Consider the following 18,730-nt stretch of genomic DNA (forward strand, 5'->3'; position numbering starts at 1 on the left):
AAGAGCTCTCTCTGCTTTGTATTCACAGCGGGAGCAGCAACGGAGAACAACTCATTGCGCTAGTGTGAAAGGGACCTTAAAAAGAAAATAAATATGGCAGCCTCCATATCCCTATCACTTTAGGTGTGGTTTAAGGTATGCCATACATTTTTACTCTCAACTCCCATCCTATTGAGATGCTGAGGAGATGGTTTAGAGTTTGACTTTTATGATCCTTTTACAAACTGCCTGAAACTAGTTATTCCAGAAAGTGATTTAGTCTTTAACCACTTTATCCACCACTACAGTATATCTATGTCCTCTGTAACTTCATCTAAGCCACAAGTCAGTAGATATACGTCTTGTAGCAGAAGCAGTGCTGTGCAGGATTGGGCTTGCGCCTGTGCACATTTCTGGCAGTATTTGTTACAGCAATTGATGAACGGGAATATATGTTTCCTGAGCTAATGAGATTTTTGCCATTAAAAATACTTTTATTTTCCCAGTTCATAGTGAAAAATACACACTGTAGCATTATTTCAGAATCCAATATCTTCACCATAAATTGAGAAAAGAACATAATCTAAGTTTTGTGATGTGGTAAGAATAGCCAAACAATTTGTGTTTATCTACAGTAGCACTTTTCATTTTTAAACTGAAATTAGTAAAACTGAGAAATGTGTTTTTCTATTTTTTTTTCTTTGTTTTCCCATTAAAATTCATAAAGAAAATTGTTTGAGGGAAAAAAGGCATACAATGAAAGCCTAGTTTGTCTTGTAAAAAAAAACAAAAACAATATATATTTAATTTGTGTCATAAGTAGGGTTAGTTATTTCTGATTAAATAAGGACATAGCTAAACTGTCAAAATTGCTCTGGTCCATAAGTGGGAAACCAGGTCTGGATGCAAAGTGGTTAAAAAAAACTATTGTGTTTTTCTGTGTGTCCATCGTATATCTATATGTACTTCTGTCAATTCAAACTTTCTTTCCCCACAGACTCCACTGGCGATCGGTCACTTAAAAGAAGAAACTGACGATGGAATTCCTAGAAGACTTTTGCTGTCAGAGTTTCGGTCACTAGTTGTCAGTCGGCCAGTAAGAGACAATCCTCGCACAGCCAACGCTAACCATGGAAATGGACCTAACTTCAAGAAATTCAGAAAGGTAAACCATGCCTGGGGTTCTGACTTGATATTTTACTTTGGTGGCTATGGAGGCCCATAACATGTACAGTACAATCGTGCTGAGTGATGGACCTGGAGAAGAGTTCTTATTATATCTACTATTATTCCGGTTACAAAATAGGCCAGATATACTCCTAGCCTCGAGAACAGAGGTAAACCGAAGTGACTTAATACTTTATTTTTTCTGGACTCCTTATTATCCTCAACTTTTTTTTTTGAGTTTTTCCCTCCCCTTCCCCAAGAGGTTTAAATACTTGATCCCTCTCCTCCCTATGCCAGTTTATAGACTGTTGAGTGGCATGTAGAAAAAGTGTGACTAGAGAGCTGATGGTGTATTGTAAAACCACCGAAACTACTTGGCTTCCTAAAACTAGAATGCTGTGTTGTCGCAAAAAAAGTATGTAATTAGATAACGCCCCTATTATCGAGACACTAACTTTACTCTATCCTACAGGAGGGCGTATTGCGAGGTCTAGTTGGTCTGTAAGGTATTCTGTAATGTACTGTTTAATGATGTGTTTAGTTTTGTGTTTGTTTCATTCTAATTATACATTTCGCTCAAGATATATTCCTTGACATAGGAAACAATCATGCCCTATTGGGCACAACATAACATTATTAGGAAATATATCCAAGGTTCTCTATATGGACATCATTCTTTTTATGACTTTGATCATACTAGAATTATATCTTTGTATAAGAAATGTTTTAGTCAACTGTTGACTGTTCTTATGTAAGATGTTACTACTTTTTTTGCCTCATTGTTAAATAAAGAATATTTAAAGAGACACTGAAGAATCTTTTTATTTAATAAATTTGTTTAGCCTAATAGCCCTAACTAAACCGCCGCATTCCCGCGGCTGTAAGCTATCTAAATCTTCCCTAACTCCCCCCTCCCTCTCCCCTGCAAAATCCATGACTTTGTTGGTCGTGGATTTTGCTGCCCTGTGCACTTCTGTGTGAGGCAGGGCTATGAGCTGCAGTCCTGCCTCACACGCGTCTGTCAGCGGCAGATCTCCGCCTCTCCCCCGCCCCTCTCAGTGAAGGAAGACTGAGAGGGGCAGGGGAGAGGCGGCGATCCGGGCTGACAGACGCGTGTGAGGCAGGGCTGCAGCTCATAGCTCTGCCTCACACGGAAGCGCTGCCTGGATTGCCCCCCGGGGAGTTTGGGGGGATTTAGTTAGATTAGAGCAGTGGGAATGCGGCGGTTTAGTTAGGGCTATTAGGTTAACACTTTTATTAAATAAAAAGAAGCTTTTTTTGAGACTTCAGAGTCTCTTTAAAAAAAAAAAAGAAAGTGTGACTGGCTATTGTTGACCACAGCCGGTGAGGGGGAGGACTGAAGGTTTTTTTTTGTACCCCTGGAGTCCTATCAGTGGTCGCCCAAATACAGAAAAACTGAGTTCAATATACCGATAAACTGAGCTTCTATGTTTTGTGATGAACACAGAGCCAAGCAGCTCGGTGTGACCCAAAACCACAAGTAGAGTATAGGGGACTTGAAGAGACCGAAAAGCCCTCCTACTAAAAAGCAATGCTTAGCGTGGTTTGCCTTCTTAAAACAGAAGGAATTTGCGATAATTCAGCTTAAAGTGTACATCTGTGGTTACCCACAATGCACCACTGCTAATTATGCAAATTATCTCTTTATGCCCCTGAAGCCAGGCTTGCATCCAGAACCGCTGGTGTCTAGCAAGCCTATAGCTTTAAATTTTACAGAACCACAACAACCCCACATGCAGACAGCCTGTTTCAGACTTTCGGTCCTCATCCGTGCATAGCAGGGATTGATATGGCTCTATGGGATAGGGCTTGAACCGGTACAACATTTATTTTTATTTTATTTTTTTGTGATAAGCGTAACCAAGCCACAAGCATCGACTGATGTTAAATATTGTTCAGAGTTTGTCTTAAATCATTTATATGATAGTTATCATGAAAAAAAGTATTCATTTTTCTATATTATCAGGTTGCTTTTCCAGGAGCTGGAAACTTTCCTCGCATCATTGGAGGCTCTGACTTGTTTGCTCACAACAAGAAGAAGAATTCCGAACTGGAACAGTGGTTACGCCAGGAAATGGAGGTACAGTCAGAAAGACTGATATACATAAGCATGCACATATACATATGCATGCATGCATACACATATACACGTATACATATATACAGTGGGATGCGAAAGTTTGGGCAACCTTGCTAATCGTCATGATTTTCCTGTATAAATCGTTGGTTGTTATGATAAAAAATTAAATATATCATATAGGAGACATACACAGTGATATTTGTGAAGTGAAATGAAGTTTATTGGATTAACAGTGTGCAATAATTGTTTCAATAAAATTAGGCAGGTGTATAAATTTGGGCACTGTTGTAATTTTGATTCCAAAACCTTTAGAACTAATTATTGGAACTCAAATTGGCTTGGTAAGCTTGGTGACCCCTTACCTACATACACAGGTATATTTAGTTATGAGTAAGAGTACTTAAAGGGGTCATTTGCAAGTTTCCCTCCTACTTTTAATCTTCTCTGAAGAGTAGCAATATGGGGGTCTCAAAACAACTCTCAAATTATCTGAAGACAAAGATTGTTCGCCATCATGGTTTAGGGGAAGGATACAGAAAGCTGTCTCAAAGATTTCAGCAGTCAGTTTCCACAGTTAGGTACATATTGAGGAAATGGAAGACCACAGGTTCAGTTCAAGTTAAGGCTCGAAGTGGCAGACCAAGAAAAATCTTGGATAGACAGAAGCGTTGAATGATGAGAACAGTCAGTCAACCTACAGACCAGCACCAAAGACCTACAACATCATCTTACTGCTAATAGTCACTGTGCATCGTTCAACCATTCGGCGCACTTTACACAAAAAAACAATAATTTAAAAAGGGGGAAATTTAAAGAGGAACTGTCGCGAAAATCTTAAAATTTAAAACCCATACAAATAAGAAGTGCATTTCTCCCAGAGTAAAATGAGCCATAAATTACTTCACTCCTATGTTGCTGTCACTTACAGTAGGTAATAGAAATCTGACATTACCAACAGGTTTTGGGCTAGTCCATCTCTCCATAGGGGATTCTCAGCATGGCCTTTATTCTTTATAAAGACACTCCCTGAAAAAGATTTATATAAATATGCTGGCCAGCCTCCCTGCTCGCTGTACATTATTTTGGCAGTTGGATGGAGCAACTGCCATTCACTAAGTGCATTTAAAAATAAAGAAAACCCTGAGAACCCCTCTATGAGAAGATGGGCTAGTCCATAATCTGTCGGTAATGTCAGATTTCTACTTCTTATTGTAAGTGACAGCAACATAGAAGAAATGGCTCATTTTACTCTGAGAGAAATGTACTTCTTATTTGTATGTGTTTTAAATTTTAAGATTTTCACGACCATTCCTCTTTAAAAAATGTCAAATACATAAAAAAACCATGCCCACAATGATCAGAGCCCACCAACAGACAGCTCTGTTGGTGGGTAGCAAAGGGACAGGGGAATCACTTGTGTGCTGAGCTGTATGGCCCTGAAGCGAGGCCTTAAAGCTGCAGTGGCCTAAATTGTAAAAAAAAAATAGCCTGGTCACTAGGGGGGTGTAATACTATGGTTCTCAAGAGGTTAAGGATATACTAAATAGATTTCGCTTAGATTTTAGACACACGCACCTCTGCATTGGTAATCTATTTGTTTTTATTATGTAAGTGAATGCTGATTGGCCATTTTAGCTGTGAAATTGGCACTTTTTGTGAAGTTTCGCATGTGCAAGGGTTCAGGAGGATATTGCAAATGTGTATTTCAGAACTCTCTTCTTGCATTTCCCAGAAGATTCTCTTCTTGCCTTCCCCATGATTTTTGTGGTTGCACAGATTCTGGTAAAGTAACACGTAGTGGGTGGTCAATGAGATGCTTATAATTTTGAGTTGAGGCAGATCTTATGCAGCTCTGTATTATTAGCAACCTATTGAGCATCTCCAGTAAGGAGCAGCCTGCTGTGTGATGTGAGTGTGACGTCTCCCTCTCTCCACAGGAGCAGACACAGCAAGCCAGAGAGCAGTCCCTGGCCGAGGATCTGTTCAGGTCAGTATACACAGGAGGGAAAACCATCTAATGGCAACGTGTGTCACAGGTTGTGGTTTCTCCATCTTATGCTGCACTGACTCGTGAAATGATTTATACTGCAGTCAAGAGTCTGGAAGTGCTTCTTTGGTACTGGTTGATGCATGTTATAGATCCAGCAGTGGCTGGATAGTGTAATGCAGGGGTCTCAAACTCGCGGCCCGCGGGCCATTTGCGGCCCTCGATACAATATTTTGTGGCCCTCGCCGGCAAAAGCTTCCTTATAGTTCGCTTCAGTGCTCCCAAGTAATCCGCCGCATCCCCGCCGCTAAACGAGGGCTGCAGAGCCCCCAAATCTCCCGGTGGGCAATCCGCCGGCATTTCCTGGAAGGGGCAGAGCTTTCAGCTTCAGCTCTGCCCCTCCTGACATCAATCGCCGCACGGATTGGCGCCTCTCCCCGCCCCTCTCTGTGAACGAAGAGTGAGAGGGGCGGGCAGAGGCGGCGATGCGCCGCGATTGTAAAATTCTTTATGCGGCCCAGCCTCATCCTGACTTTGCCTCCTGCGGCCCCCCAGGTAAATTGAGTTTGAGACCCCTGGATGGTTAAAGGCTCTGTCTCTGCCACAGGAGACCTGGGTTCAAATCTCGGCTCTTCCTAATTCAGTAAGCCTATTCTGTAAGGAGTTCTTGGGTGAGACTCCCTAACGTTGCTACTGCCTACTGAGTACGCTCTAGTGAATGTCGCTCTAGCGAAGTCATTTCCCTTCCAGCGCCGGTTGCCATGCCCGCTCATCTTCCTCACTCGCACTGCGTCATGTGACTTCGGGAGCTGGCGGTACGCTAATGCACGTACAGCCGGCTCCCGAAGTCACATGGCGCGGTGCGAGTGAGGAAGATGAGCGGGCATGGCAACCGGCGCTGGAAGGGAAATGACTTTGCTTCTGCTGTGATATTTCGCTGCATTCAAGTACACACGGGGAGGTTAGTGAGAGGCGGCTGCACTTTGGGTGATGAAGGGAGGGAGGATTAAAGTCCCCGGCAACCACTTCACTTCTGCTGCGGGGATTACAGAGGACTTCAATACCCGGCCACTAGTGCACTGCAGGGAGGGAGAGCGAGAAAGGTGCCCTCTCATTTTGGTTATAAGTTGTTAAATTTAGGACTACTCATGTATAAGTCCACCCCCCACTTTTATACTATGAGCTAGTCCTAAATTTCTCTACTTGTATCCTAGTATATACGTTATATAGCTGGCGATTTAAAACAGAACATTCCCCCATTAACCACTTAAGGACTGCAGTCATAAAACCCCTTAAGGACCAGAGCCTTTTTTTCCATTCGGACCACTGCAGCTTTCACGGTTTATTGCTCAGTCATACAACCTACCACCTAAATGAATTTTACCTCCTTTTCTTGTCACTAATACAGCTTTCTTTTGCTGCTATTTGATTGCTGCTGCGAGTTTTACTTTTTATTATATTCATCAAAAAAGACATGAATTTTGTCAAAAAAATGACTTTTTTAACTTTCTGTGCTGACATTTTTCAAATAAAGTAAAATTTCCTATACATTTGAGCGCGAAAGTTATTCTGCTACATGTCTTTGATAAAAAAAAAAACCATTCAGTGTATATTTATTGGATTGGGTAAAAGTTATAGCGTTTACAAACTATGGTGCAAAAAGTGAATTTTCCCATTTTCAAGCATCTCTGACTTTTCTGCGCACCTGTCAGGTTTCATGAGGGGCTAAAATTCCAGGATAGTACAAATACCCCCCAAATGACCCCATTTTGGAAAGAAGACATCCCAAAGTATTCAGTGAGAGGCATGGTGAGTTCATTGAAGATTTTATTTTTTGTCACAAGTTAGCGGAAAATGACAGTTTGTGACAGAAAAAAAAAAAAAAAAAGTTTCCATTTCTTCTAACTTGCGACAAAAAAAAATGAAATCTGCCACGGACTCACTATGCTCCTCTCTGAATACCTTGAAGTGTCTACTTTCCAAAATGGTGTCATTTGTGGGGTGTGTTCACTGTCCTGGCATTTTGGGGGGTGCCTAATTGTAAGCACCCCTGTAAAGCCTAAAGATGCTCATTGGACTTTGGGCCCCTTAGCGCAGTTAGGCTGCAAAAAAGTGCCACACATGTGGTATTGCCGTACTCAGGAGAAATAGTATAATGTGTTTTGGGGTGTATTTTTACACATACCCATGCTGGGTGGGAGAAATATCTTCATAAATGACAATTTTTTTATTTTTTTTACACACAATTGTCAATTTATAGAGATATTTCTCCCACTCAGCATGGGTATGTGGAAAAATACACCCCAAAACACATTATACTACTTCTCCTGAGTACGGCGATACCACATGTGTGGCACTTTTTTGCACCCTAACTGCGCTAAGGGGCCCAAAGTCCAATGAGTACCTTTAGGATTTCACAGGTCATTTTGAGAAATTTCGTTTCAAGACTGCTCCTCACGGTTTAGGGCCCCTAAAATGCCAGGACAGTATAGGAATCCCACAAATTACCCCATTTTAGAAAGAAGACACCCCAAGGTATTCCATTAGGAGTATGGTGAGTTCATAGAAGATTTTTTTTTTTTTTGTCACAAGTTAGCGGAAATTGATTTTAATTGTTTTTTTTCACAAAGTGTCATTTTCCGCTAACTTGTGACAAAAATAAAATCTTCTATGAACTCACCATACTCCTAACGGAATACCTTGGGGTGTCTTCTTTCTAAAATGGGGTCATTTGTGGGGTTCCTATACTGCCCTGGCATTTTAGGGGCCCTAAACCGTGAGGAGTAGTCTTGAAACCAAATGTCGCAAAATGACCTGTGAAATCCTAAAGGTACTCATTGGACTTTGGGCCCCTTAGCGCACTTAGGGTGCAAAAAAGTGCCACACATGTGGTACCGACGTACTCAGGAGAAGTAGTATAATGTGTTTTGGGGTGTATTTTTACACATACAGATGCTAGGTGGGAGAAATATCTCTGTAAATGACAATTTGATTTTTTTTACACACAATTGTCCATTTACAGAGAGATTTCTCCCACCCAGCATGGGTATGTATAAAAATACACCCCAAAACACATTATACTACTTCTTCTGAGTACGGCGATACCACATGTGTGACACTTTTTTGCAACCTAGGTGCGCTAAGGGGCCTAACGTCCTATTCACAGGTCATTTTGAGGCATTTGGATTCTAGACTACTCCTCACGGTTTAGGGCCCCTAAAATGCCAGGGCAGTATAGGAACCCCACAAGTGACCCCATTTTAGAAAGAAGACACCCCAAGGTATTCCGTTAGGGGTATGGTGAGTTCATAGAAGATTTTATTTTTTGTCACAAGTTAGTGAAAAATGACACTTTGTGAAAAAAACAACAAAAATCCAATTTCCGCTAACTTTTGACAAAAAATAAAATCTTCTATGAACTCATCATACACCTAACAGAATACCTTGGGGTGTCTTCTTTCTAGAATGGGGTCATTTGTGGGGTTCCAATACTGCCCCGGCATTTTAGGGGCCCTAAACCGTGAGGAGTAGTCTTGAACCCAAATGTCTCAAAATGACCTGTGAAATCCTAAAGGTACTCATTGGACTTTGGGCCCCTTAGCACAGTTAGGCTGCAAAAAAGTGTCACACATGTGGTATCGCCGTACTCAGAAGAAGTAGTATAATGTGTTTTGTGGTGTATTTTTACATATAACCATGCTGGGTGGGAGAAATATCTCTGTAAATAACACATTTTTGATTTTTTTTTTACACACAATTGTCCATTTACAGAGAGATTTCTCCCACCCAGCATGGGTATGTGTAAAAATACACCACAAAACACATTATACTACTTCTCCTGAGTATGGCGATACTACATGTGTGACACTTTTTTGCAGCCTAGGTGCGCTAAGGGGCCCAACATCCTATTCACAGGTCATTTTGAGGCATTTGTTTTCTAGACTACTCCCCACGGTTTAGGGCCCCTAAAATGCCAGGGCAGTATAGGAACCCCACAAGTGACCCCATTTTAGAAAGAAGACACCCCAAGGTATTCCGTTAGGGGTATGGTGAGTTCATAGAAGATTTTATTTTTTGTCACAAGTTAGTGAAAAATGACACTTTGTGAAAAAAACAATAAAAATCCAATTTCCACTAACTTTTGAAAAAAAAAAAAAATCTTCTATGAACTCATCATACACCTAACAGAATACCTTGGGGTGTCTTCTTTCTAAAATGGGGTCACTTGTGGGGTTCCTATACTGCCCAGGCATTTTACAGGCCCAAAACTGTGAGTAGTCTGGAAACCAAATTTCTCAAAATGACTGTTCAGGGGTATAAGCATCTGCAAATTTTGATGACAGGTGGTCTATGAGGGGGCAAATTTTGTGGAAACGGTCATAAGCAGGGTGGCCTCTTAGATGACAGGATGTATTGGGCCTGATCTGATGGATAGGAGTGCTAGGGGGGTGACAGGAGGTGATTGATGGGTGTCTCAGGGGGCGGTTAGAGGGGAAAATAGATGCAATCAATGCACTGGGGAGGTGATCGGAAGGGGGTCTGAGGGGGATCTGAGGGTTTGGCCGAGTGATCAGGAGCCCACACGGGGCAAATTAGGGCCTGATCTGATGGGTAGGTGTGCTAGGGGGTGACAGGAGGTGATTTATGGGTGTCTCAAGGTGTGATTAGAGGGGGGAAATAGATGCAAGCAATGCACTAGCGAGGTGATCAGGGCTGGGGTCTGAGGGCGTTCTGAGGTGTGGGCGGTGATTGGGTGCCCGCAAGGGGCAGATTAGGGTCTAATCTGATGGGTGACAGGTGGTGATAGGGGGTGATTGATGGGTAATTAGTGGGTGTTTAGAGGAGAGAAGAGATGTAAACACTGCACTTGGGAGGTGATCTGATGTCGGATCTGCGGGCGATCTATTGGTGTGGGTGGGTGATCAGATTGCCCGCAAGGGGCAGGTTAGGGGCTGATTGATGGGTGGCAGTGACAGGGGGTGATTGATGGGTGGCAATGACAGGGGGTGATTGATAGGTGATTGACAGGTGATCAGTGGGTTATTACAGGGAATAACAGATGTAAATATTGCACTGGCGAATTGATAAGGCGGGGGTCTGAGGGCAATCTGAGCGTGTGGGCGAGTGATTGGGTGCCCGCAAGGGTCTAATCTGATGGGTAACAGTGACAGGTGGTGATAGGGGGTGATTGATGGGTGATTGATGGGTAATTAGTGGGTGTTTAGAGGAGAGAATAGATGTAAACAATGGATTTGGGAGGTGATCTGATGTCGGATCTGCGGGCGATCTATTGGTGTGGGTGGGTGATCAGATTGCCCGCAAGGGGCAGGTTAGGGGCTGATTGATGGGTGGCAGTGACAGGGGGTGATTGACGGGTGATTGACGGGTGATTGACAGGTGATTGACAGGTGATCAGGGGGGATAGATGCATACAGTACACAGGGGGGGAGGGTCTGGGGGGGTCTGGGGAGAATCTGAGGGGTGGGGGGGGGTGATCAGGAGGGAGCAGGGGGCAGTTTAGGGACTAAAAAAAAAAATAGCGTTGACAGATAGTGACAGGGAGTGATTGATGGGTGATTAGGGGGGTGATTGTGTGCAAACGGTGGTCTGGGGGGTGGGCAGGGGGGGGTCTGAGGGGTACTGTGGGCGATCAGGGGGCAGGGGGGGGCAGATCAGTGTGTTTGGGTGCAGACTAGGGTGGCTGCAGCCTGCCCTGGTGGTCCCTCGGACACTGGGACCACCAGGGCAGGAGGCAGCCTGTATAATACACTTTGTAAACATTACAAAGCGTATTATACGCTTCCTATCCGGCGATCGTCGGGTTAACAACCCGCCGGCGCTTCCGATTGGCCGGCGGGTTGACGTCGCGGGTGGGCGGAGCCTATTGCCGGCGGATGCGCGCGCATCCCAGCGCGCGATCCCCGGCCAGAGAGTGCCCCAGGACCTGACGCCAATCTGCGTTACGTGGTCCTGGGGCTGCCACTTTGCCGCCGCCAATATGAAGTAGGCGGTCGGCAAGTGGTTAAAGGGAATCCGAGGTGAGAATAAAAAAAAAAAAAAAAAGTTACCTGGTCCGTGGGCTGGCCGGATCAGGTAGCCACAATTCCTGCCGCTCTGCGCTGCTCCTGTGGCCAGATAACAGCCACCCTCACTTTCTGTGACCTCGGTGGTCACACCTGAAGCACTGCTCTGTGTGTCTCATCGCTAGATGACATGTTTGTTTCATTTTAAATAATACACATCTCCTGCCTGTCCTGCTGATCATCTCATGCTTTAAGCCATAGAACCTGAACAAGCATGCAGATCAGATGTCTGATGAGATCAGCTGCATGCTTGTTTCAGGTGTGTGGTTTTAGTCCCTACTGACCAGAAAGATCAGCAACACTGCCAGGCAACTGGTATTGTTTAAAAGGAAACAAAGGTGGCAGCTTCCATAGGTCTCTCACCTCAGGTTCCTTTTAAGGGCCCAGAATTGTCCAGTCCCGAAAGGGTTAAAAAGCACAGGAACCCAGTCACCTTGGCACCCCTTTTACAATACAGCTGTATTCTAGTGATGAACATGCTCTTTATCTTGCATTTGTGCTTTGCAGTGTGGGCTGCCTTCCACTGCAATGCACATTGATTTCTGGGCCTTCTTCCTATAAATCTGGTCTCTCTGACATCTCCATAATGAATATTGTTGCAGATAGCAGTATATATGCGATGCATACGGGAGCTGAGAAATGATACATTGTTCTGTGTAACTAGGCACAGAGCTACGGCAATGTGTACTTTTAGGGTTGGCCTTCCATGTTATTTTCAGTCGTTTGTGTGCTTTTTTCCTTCCTGTCTTCTATGAAGGATAATCAAGAGTTGCCTGGAAACAGCAGCCATCTGCAATTATATTCCCAGCTAAGTGATGATGCAATTTGGCTGCAGCATTTGCCTGCCTAAGCAAATAGGGCTCAGTAAACGTGATTTAAGGGGAGTGAAGCATGTTTAACCACCCTGGTGTTTCTGAAGCATTTAGAAATCCAAGCATTTTCTTTTTTTCTTCTACTTTTTACATTTTACTATTTACAGTTCATGAGACGAAGCAGTTGTTTTATTATTTTACGTATACTAAAATATAGAGTACTTTTAGTATTGCTGGTCATATTCTGAGGCAGATAAAGGTAACATGGGTTCTTAAAGTGTACCTCAGACTTTAAACACTGAAGCATTTATACTTAACCCGGGGCTTCCTCCGGTCCCTTGTAGGACATAGGCTCCCACGCCGTCCTCCCAGGCTGCTCTCTTGTCCTGCAGGGAGCCCCGATAAATTCTTCAGTCACCTCGATCGCAATCCTGTGGCCGGGAGCCAGGGCTGTGTACTCGCTTCAAAAATCATCCAACTCCTCAGTTTATGAAACCTCTGACTCCAGGTACCCAAAATTGGTCAGACTCTGACTCCTTAGTCTAATACTTACCAGGGCTGTAGAGTTGCTGCAAAAATCATCTGACTCCCCAAGTTAATGAAACCACCGATTTCTCAGGTACCCAAAATTGCTTTGAGCTGCGTCTTATTAGTTGTTGGTCGCCTCTTATCAGTGATAACGCCTTGACAAAAGTTGTCCAACTTCTTCAAGTTGTTTGATAATTTTGCATTTAAAAGACTGTTGTTGAGTGTGTGTATGAGCCGAAGTGTCCCAGAGTTAAAATACATGAACTATCAAACTTTCTCTATCTCTCCCCTGAGCTCAGGAGTTGTATTCTGCCAGAAAAACTTTTATGGCTGTAATTTGCTGATCAGTGATATATTAGCAACAAGGTACCAACAAGACAGAAGCTGTCAGTTCCATGCCTAGAAATGAACTCTTTCAGGCAGCAAAGTAAACAAGTAAAACAGCCTGGTTATTAATGTTTTGCACTGTACATAAACATGTTTATCTCATAATGTCACATGTTGCCTCGGGTACACTTTAAGGTACATCTGAGTTTATATTCCATTTCAAGAAATATTTGCACCTGTCAACTCTCCCATGATGAAACACAGTAAATTGACTCGATTCACAAAGCGGTGCTAACCCAGTTAGAGACTTTAGGCGTGATAACCATTGCACCACGCTGGTGAAAAGCCAGTTTAGGCGTGATAAGTTTAGATAAGTTTAGATCGCGCGCAAAGTCCCGCACGCAAAGCAGCGCCATTAAACTCTATGCGAAGTGCACCAGACTTTGCTAGCGAAAAACTTTTCATCAGCTGTGCACTGCGGTGCTAACCCAGTTGGTGCTATAGTTATGACGCCTAAACTTATCACACCTAAACTTATCACGCCTAAACTGAGTTTAGGCGTGATAAGTTTAGGTGTTTACTTGAAAGCCGATTTACTTACCTGGGGCTTTCTCCAGTACCTTGCAGCTGACATGTCCCATGCCGTAGCTACGCTCTCTGCCGCCAGCCCAGGGCCTGCGCACGGTGTCTCGCCAGGCATCCTCTATTGCGCCACTGTCAATCAAGCACATGTTGTCCGTGACATACTGCGCAGGCATAGAACTGCTGTGCTTGCGCAGTACGCCGCGTACAACATGAGCTTGATTGACAGCGACACTTCACGCAGGCACAGTAAGGACGACCTCGAGGTCGTCCCCTTCACCGTGCGGGGACCCCGGGCCGGCAGCTGCGAACGGAACTGTCAGCATGGGACAGTCAGCTGCAAGGGGCTGGTGAAAGCCCCAGGTAAGTAAATCGGCTTTTAAGTACTTTGCCTGATGATTCCTTTAACGCAAACCTGCTATCTACCTTCCTGCATGTAATGCTTTTATGATCAAGATATATACCAACAAGAAACGGTGTGTTTTATTAGAATGCAGCAGTCTGGTGCTTCCATCAGAGGCTTTTTCCTGATGCAGGGAACAGATAATGCATACAATTATTTTTAAATAAGACTATGGGATTCCAGGAAAGTTTTATTTAGGAGAAAGACTGTAGTTCTATTTAATATCATGTTTTTTTGTTTTTTCACTTCAGCTGTTCTTCAAAGGGGGCTTCTTCCAGCCCCCTGGACTCCTACTGTGTCCACGACATCCTCCTAATCCCCTCCGGGCAGCTTGGCTGGACTTTGTGGGGGCCACCGCCGCTGCCCGGAGGGGATCAGGAGGACGTCGTGGGCACAGTAGGAGTCCAGGGGGTTGGAAGAAGCCCCAGGTAAATATATATGTGTGTGTGTGTATGTGTATGTATATACCGTAATTTTTTTTTCACTTAGACCGTGACCAAGACTTAAACCTTATCCCAATCAGGAGCTGATATCCCTTTTTGCATAAGAAATCTATTCCTTTTCACAAACTGATCATCGGGGGCTTTGTATGGCTGATATTGTGGTGAAACCCCTCCCACAGTGTGATGTCAGGACCATGGTCCTGACACTTTCCTGTCTGTGAACCTCATTGCATTGTGGGACATAACAGATGTTTACAGCTGGGTCCAACTGCCAAAAAAGCAAGCAGCATCTCCTTCCACTGACATCAACCCTCTGGGAGATACAATTACATTGCCCAGGAGGGGGCAAGTCACTTTTAAAAAAAAATAAAACATTTTTTAAATCATGTAGCTAGCCTAGCGCTAGCTACATGATAGCCGCTGTGCAGTGGCATCCCCCCACCACCTCCGATCGCCTCTGGCGATCAGCGCAAGCAGGGGATCCCGTTCAGAACGGGATCTCCTGCTTGGCTTCCCCCGTCGCCATGGCGACGCTCGCGATGACGTCATCGACGTCGTGACGTCAGAGGGAGTCCCGATCCACCCCTCAGCGCTGCCTGGCACTGATTGGCCAGGCTGCGCAAGGGGTCTGGGGGGCTGCGCGGCGGATCGGCGGCGATCGGAAGTTACACGCAGCTAGCAAAGTGCTAGCTGCGTGTAACAAAAAAAAATTATGCAAATCGGCCCACCAGGGCCTGAGAAATCCTCCTGCGCGACATACCCCGAGCTCAGCTCGGGATTATCGCCCAGGAGGTTAATGTCAGAATGCATATCAGGGAGAGGAAATATTTTACAACGAGAAAACACTGACTAAATCATTTATACATAATTATTGTGAAAATGAATAACCTTATTACATTATTTTCACTGGAGTTCCTCCTTTAAGATTCCCTTTAATGACAAATGCACAAACCCTTTTCTTTTTTTATTACAGGTATAATCCAAAGACCATGAAAAGGAGACGATAAGAAGTTATTGAAAGGAATGTTTCAGTTCTGTATATAAAAGCACCTAGTTGATTATGTGTATTGTAGAAGTTATCATTGAAATACTGTAGCTTTATCTACAGCAGACAAGAAATATGCAATGGTCGATGTAATACTGAGCACTACAACCGCTGGGCGAAGGAGGGGTCCATTCACTCACTTGGCCTGAAAAGGATTAAAGCACACTTGAACTGTCCACCTTAGTGTAAAATGTGCCCCCCGGTGCCTGTGTGTGAATACTTTACCTGTGACTGTCCATCTCTGGCTTCGTTTTCTTCCTCACACACATGCATCCTACGTGGATGCCGGTGTAGCGTGGGCACCTGTGTGAGGACAGATAAGGTATTCATGCATGGGCTCCAGGGGCACATTGTATACTAGGGGGACAGCTCCGGGGGTTCTGTCATGTTTGTCGCGTGTCCCGATGTTGCACGCCATTACCATCGCACACCCAATTGGGCATACTCTTGGTGTCACCGATTTTTCATCCAAATCTATTACTATCATGGAATTGAATGGTCCATCGGCCACCAAGCCGTCTGAAGTATGGGCAAGATAAGGGACTTTTTTTTTTTATAAAGCTGTAGAGATCTGCTAACAGCCTGCCATATTTATAGAGGGATTATGTGGTTTGTTATAGTGGCAATCTGTTCTTTGATTGCTGTATTTACCCCGGTGTGGGGATCTGCTGCCCCATCACGTTATTGGAGCCTCTGATCGGAAGTGGCAAGTCGCTCTCCTCCATCTTCCTGTAGCCTTGGCATTACACGTTACATTTCTTACTAACTTCATGTTTCATGTTTATGAAAAAAAATAAATATGTATATATGTTTTGTTCTTGACTAAATATTGTTTGTTCCAATTCTTCTATGTTATATTGTGATCTGACTCTTCAGCGGCCGTAGATAGTCCACAACAAACAGTCTTGAAGCCAGAGTTCATAGTCTAAAGCCTGGTACACACCATACAATTTCTCTTCAGATAGATTGGTCGAATAGATTATTTCCAGGTGCGATCTAATTTCTGATCATTTTTCTGATCACTTCGATACAAAATTGATCAGAAAAACGATTGGAAATCAGATCGGACCTGTTGGAAATGATCTATTCAACCCATCTATCTGAAGGGAAATTGTATGGTGTGTACCAGGCAGGCATAAGTGCTCATTTCCACAGGCAGTTGACCGGTGTGCTCATTGGGCAGCAGCCAGCAGTTGTGAGAGTTTGAGAGGCTTTTCACTGCCTATCAACTGCTTGTGGAAAAGAGGCCTAAGAGGGCATCTAAGGGCTCTGTAAGGCCTCTTCTCCATGGACAGTTGAACTATGTGCTCAGCAGTTACCAGACAGCAGTGAGCAGTTACCAGGCTTCAGCCAGTAGTTGTGAGAGTTTGAGAGGCATTTCACAGCCTATCAACTGTCCATGGAAACTTTCATAGCTAGCTTGCTTAGTAAACACATGAAAGCACAGGATAAATCAAGTTTCAGTTTCACACTGCACTGCCCTAGGCCAATCGGTGAGGTGCAGGAATGTGGTGGGGGAGATGACCAGCTTCCTTCTCGTTGGCAATGTACCAGATAGAGCCAGGCTGACTGAGATAAGATTTATTACAGCAGAAACACTTATGATTAGATTGGAATGCTTGCAATACAGGGTAAGGTTGCAGACTGCATAATAAACACAGAGCAGTGGGTAAATAGAATTCGATTTTGTGGATGACAATCCCTATTTAAATGCAAAATAGCATCTACTCATCAACCTGTGTGTGTTTGCAGAGAACACCGTCCAAAGCCTCATACCCATGCATGACTAAAGTCAGGCTGAGGAGGCCGATAACGACCGCCTCAGCAGATAGGTGTGTGTACAGTAGCCAAGCAACGCCAACTCCTTCGGGCATGCCGCTCCCCTACCCACCGCGTGACATCACATATGCTCTAGGAATGGCCTAGAGCAGTGATGGCTAACCTTGGCATCCCAGCTGTGACAAAACTACAAATCCCATCATGCCTCTGCCTCCCCAAGTTATGCTTAGAGCTGTCAGAGCATTGCAATGCCTAATGGGACTTGTAGTTCCACCACAGCTGGATTGCCAAGGTTAGCCATTACTGACCTTGTATAACTCCTCACCTATCAGTGCAGAGCATGACAATTGCCAAACATTGCTGCTATGTCACGCTGTATTTTGCCTTGCCTCGCAGGCTTGTACATTGTGCTTTGTGATCATCTGATGCTGCTTGGTATGAGGCCAGAGGTGTCAGCGTAGCTATAGAGAGAAATTGTCTGTGGGTCTTCATCAAAAGATCCCACAAGCCAGAAGAGTGTAGAGTATATCGGTGGTTAGATGAAACTAGAGTAAAGAGTAACGTTTTTGCGGTGGCTCCATGCAATGTGTGGTTGGTGACTTTAACCATAAGTTTATTTTATAAATGGGATGACCAAGATCTATAACATTGTATAACTCCTCACCCATCATAGCAGTACACATGACAATTGGCAAACATTGCTGCTATGTCATGGTGTGTTGTTTCTTGCCTCCAGTACTTCTTGTGTTGCTTCCCTGTGGTGCAGTAGTCCTGCATGTGGAGCTGTCTTCCTTCGCAGACTTGTACATCGTGCTCTGTGATTATCTGATGATGCTTGGTATACACTGTATATGGGGATGTAAAATTGCAGCAACCCCCTTTTTTTTTTTTTTAAATCGCTGCAGTTTTAATTCTCAGAAAGCTCTGATGGTCAGAAAAGCTCTCGGAAAGTGCTCATAGTGTGTGCACAGGGGCCTTAGATTGTAATTTCATTTTGCTGAGCTTCACTCCCTTGGCACCAGTGCTTGTTGTGTTTACTAAACATGGAGAGCATTACTTGAATGCCTCCTATGGAAAACCAGAAACGCATGCATTATTTAAAAAAAATATATATATACATATTTTCAGTTATTGGAAATGAAAATTCATTAAAGACTGAAACGCACAGCAGGGTGAGTGAACTGCGGCAGGTGCAGAGATGCGAGATCGGTGTTAGCGGCGGGACCACGCAGCATACTAGTTGAAATCTATGTCCTGTTAGAGCCGTGCAGCCACCTGCTGGACGTAGATGTCAACGAATGTGGTACGGAAGCAGTTAAGATACCGCCTGATCCCTACTCAGGACAGCCAGGTAACTGGTATTGCTTTAAAGGAAATAAATATGGCAGCCTCCATGTCCCTCTCGTTACAGTTGTCCTTTAAAGAGACTCTGAAGCCTCTTAAAAATCCTTTTTTTATTACACAATCCTGTTTAACACATTAGCCCTACCTAAA

General features: G+C 44.0%; 1 protein-coding gene across 2 annotated transcripts in view; it reads left to right on the forward strand.

Annotated features, from left to right (window-relative positions):
* The window catches only part of NBN (nibrin), an 89,616-nt gene extending 73,332 nt beyond the window's left edge, over window positions 1-16,284 (forward strand). For both annotated transcript variants that reach the window (XM_068237607.1, XM_068237608.1), the window contains exons 13-16: window positions 977-1,144; window positions 3,134-3,247; window positions 5,185-5,234; window positions 15,386-16,284. In XM_068237607.1, the coding sequence (XP_068093708.1) occupies window positions 977-1,144; window positions 3,134-3,247; window positions 5,185-5,234; window positions 15,386-15,419 (366 nt within the window). In that variant the 3' untranslated portion in view covers window positions 15,420-16,284. The remainder of the gene's footprint in view (window positions 1-976; window positions 1,145-3,133; window positions 3,248-5,184; window positions 5,235-15,385) is intronic.
* Window positions 16,285-18,730: the final 2,446 nt, after the last annotated feature.

This window comes from Hyperolius riggenbachi, chromosome 5, assembly GCF_040937935.1.
Source record: "Hyperolius riggenbachi isolate aHypRig1 chromosome 5, aHypRig1.pri, whole genome shotgun sequence".
NCBI lineage: Eukaryota > Metazoa > Chordata > Amphibia > Anura > Hyperoliidae > Hyperolius > Hyperolius riggenbachi.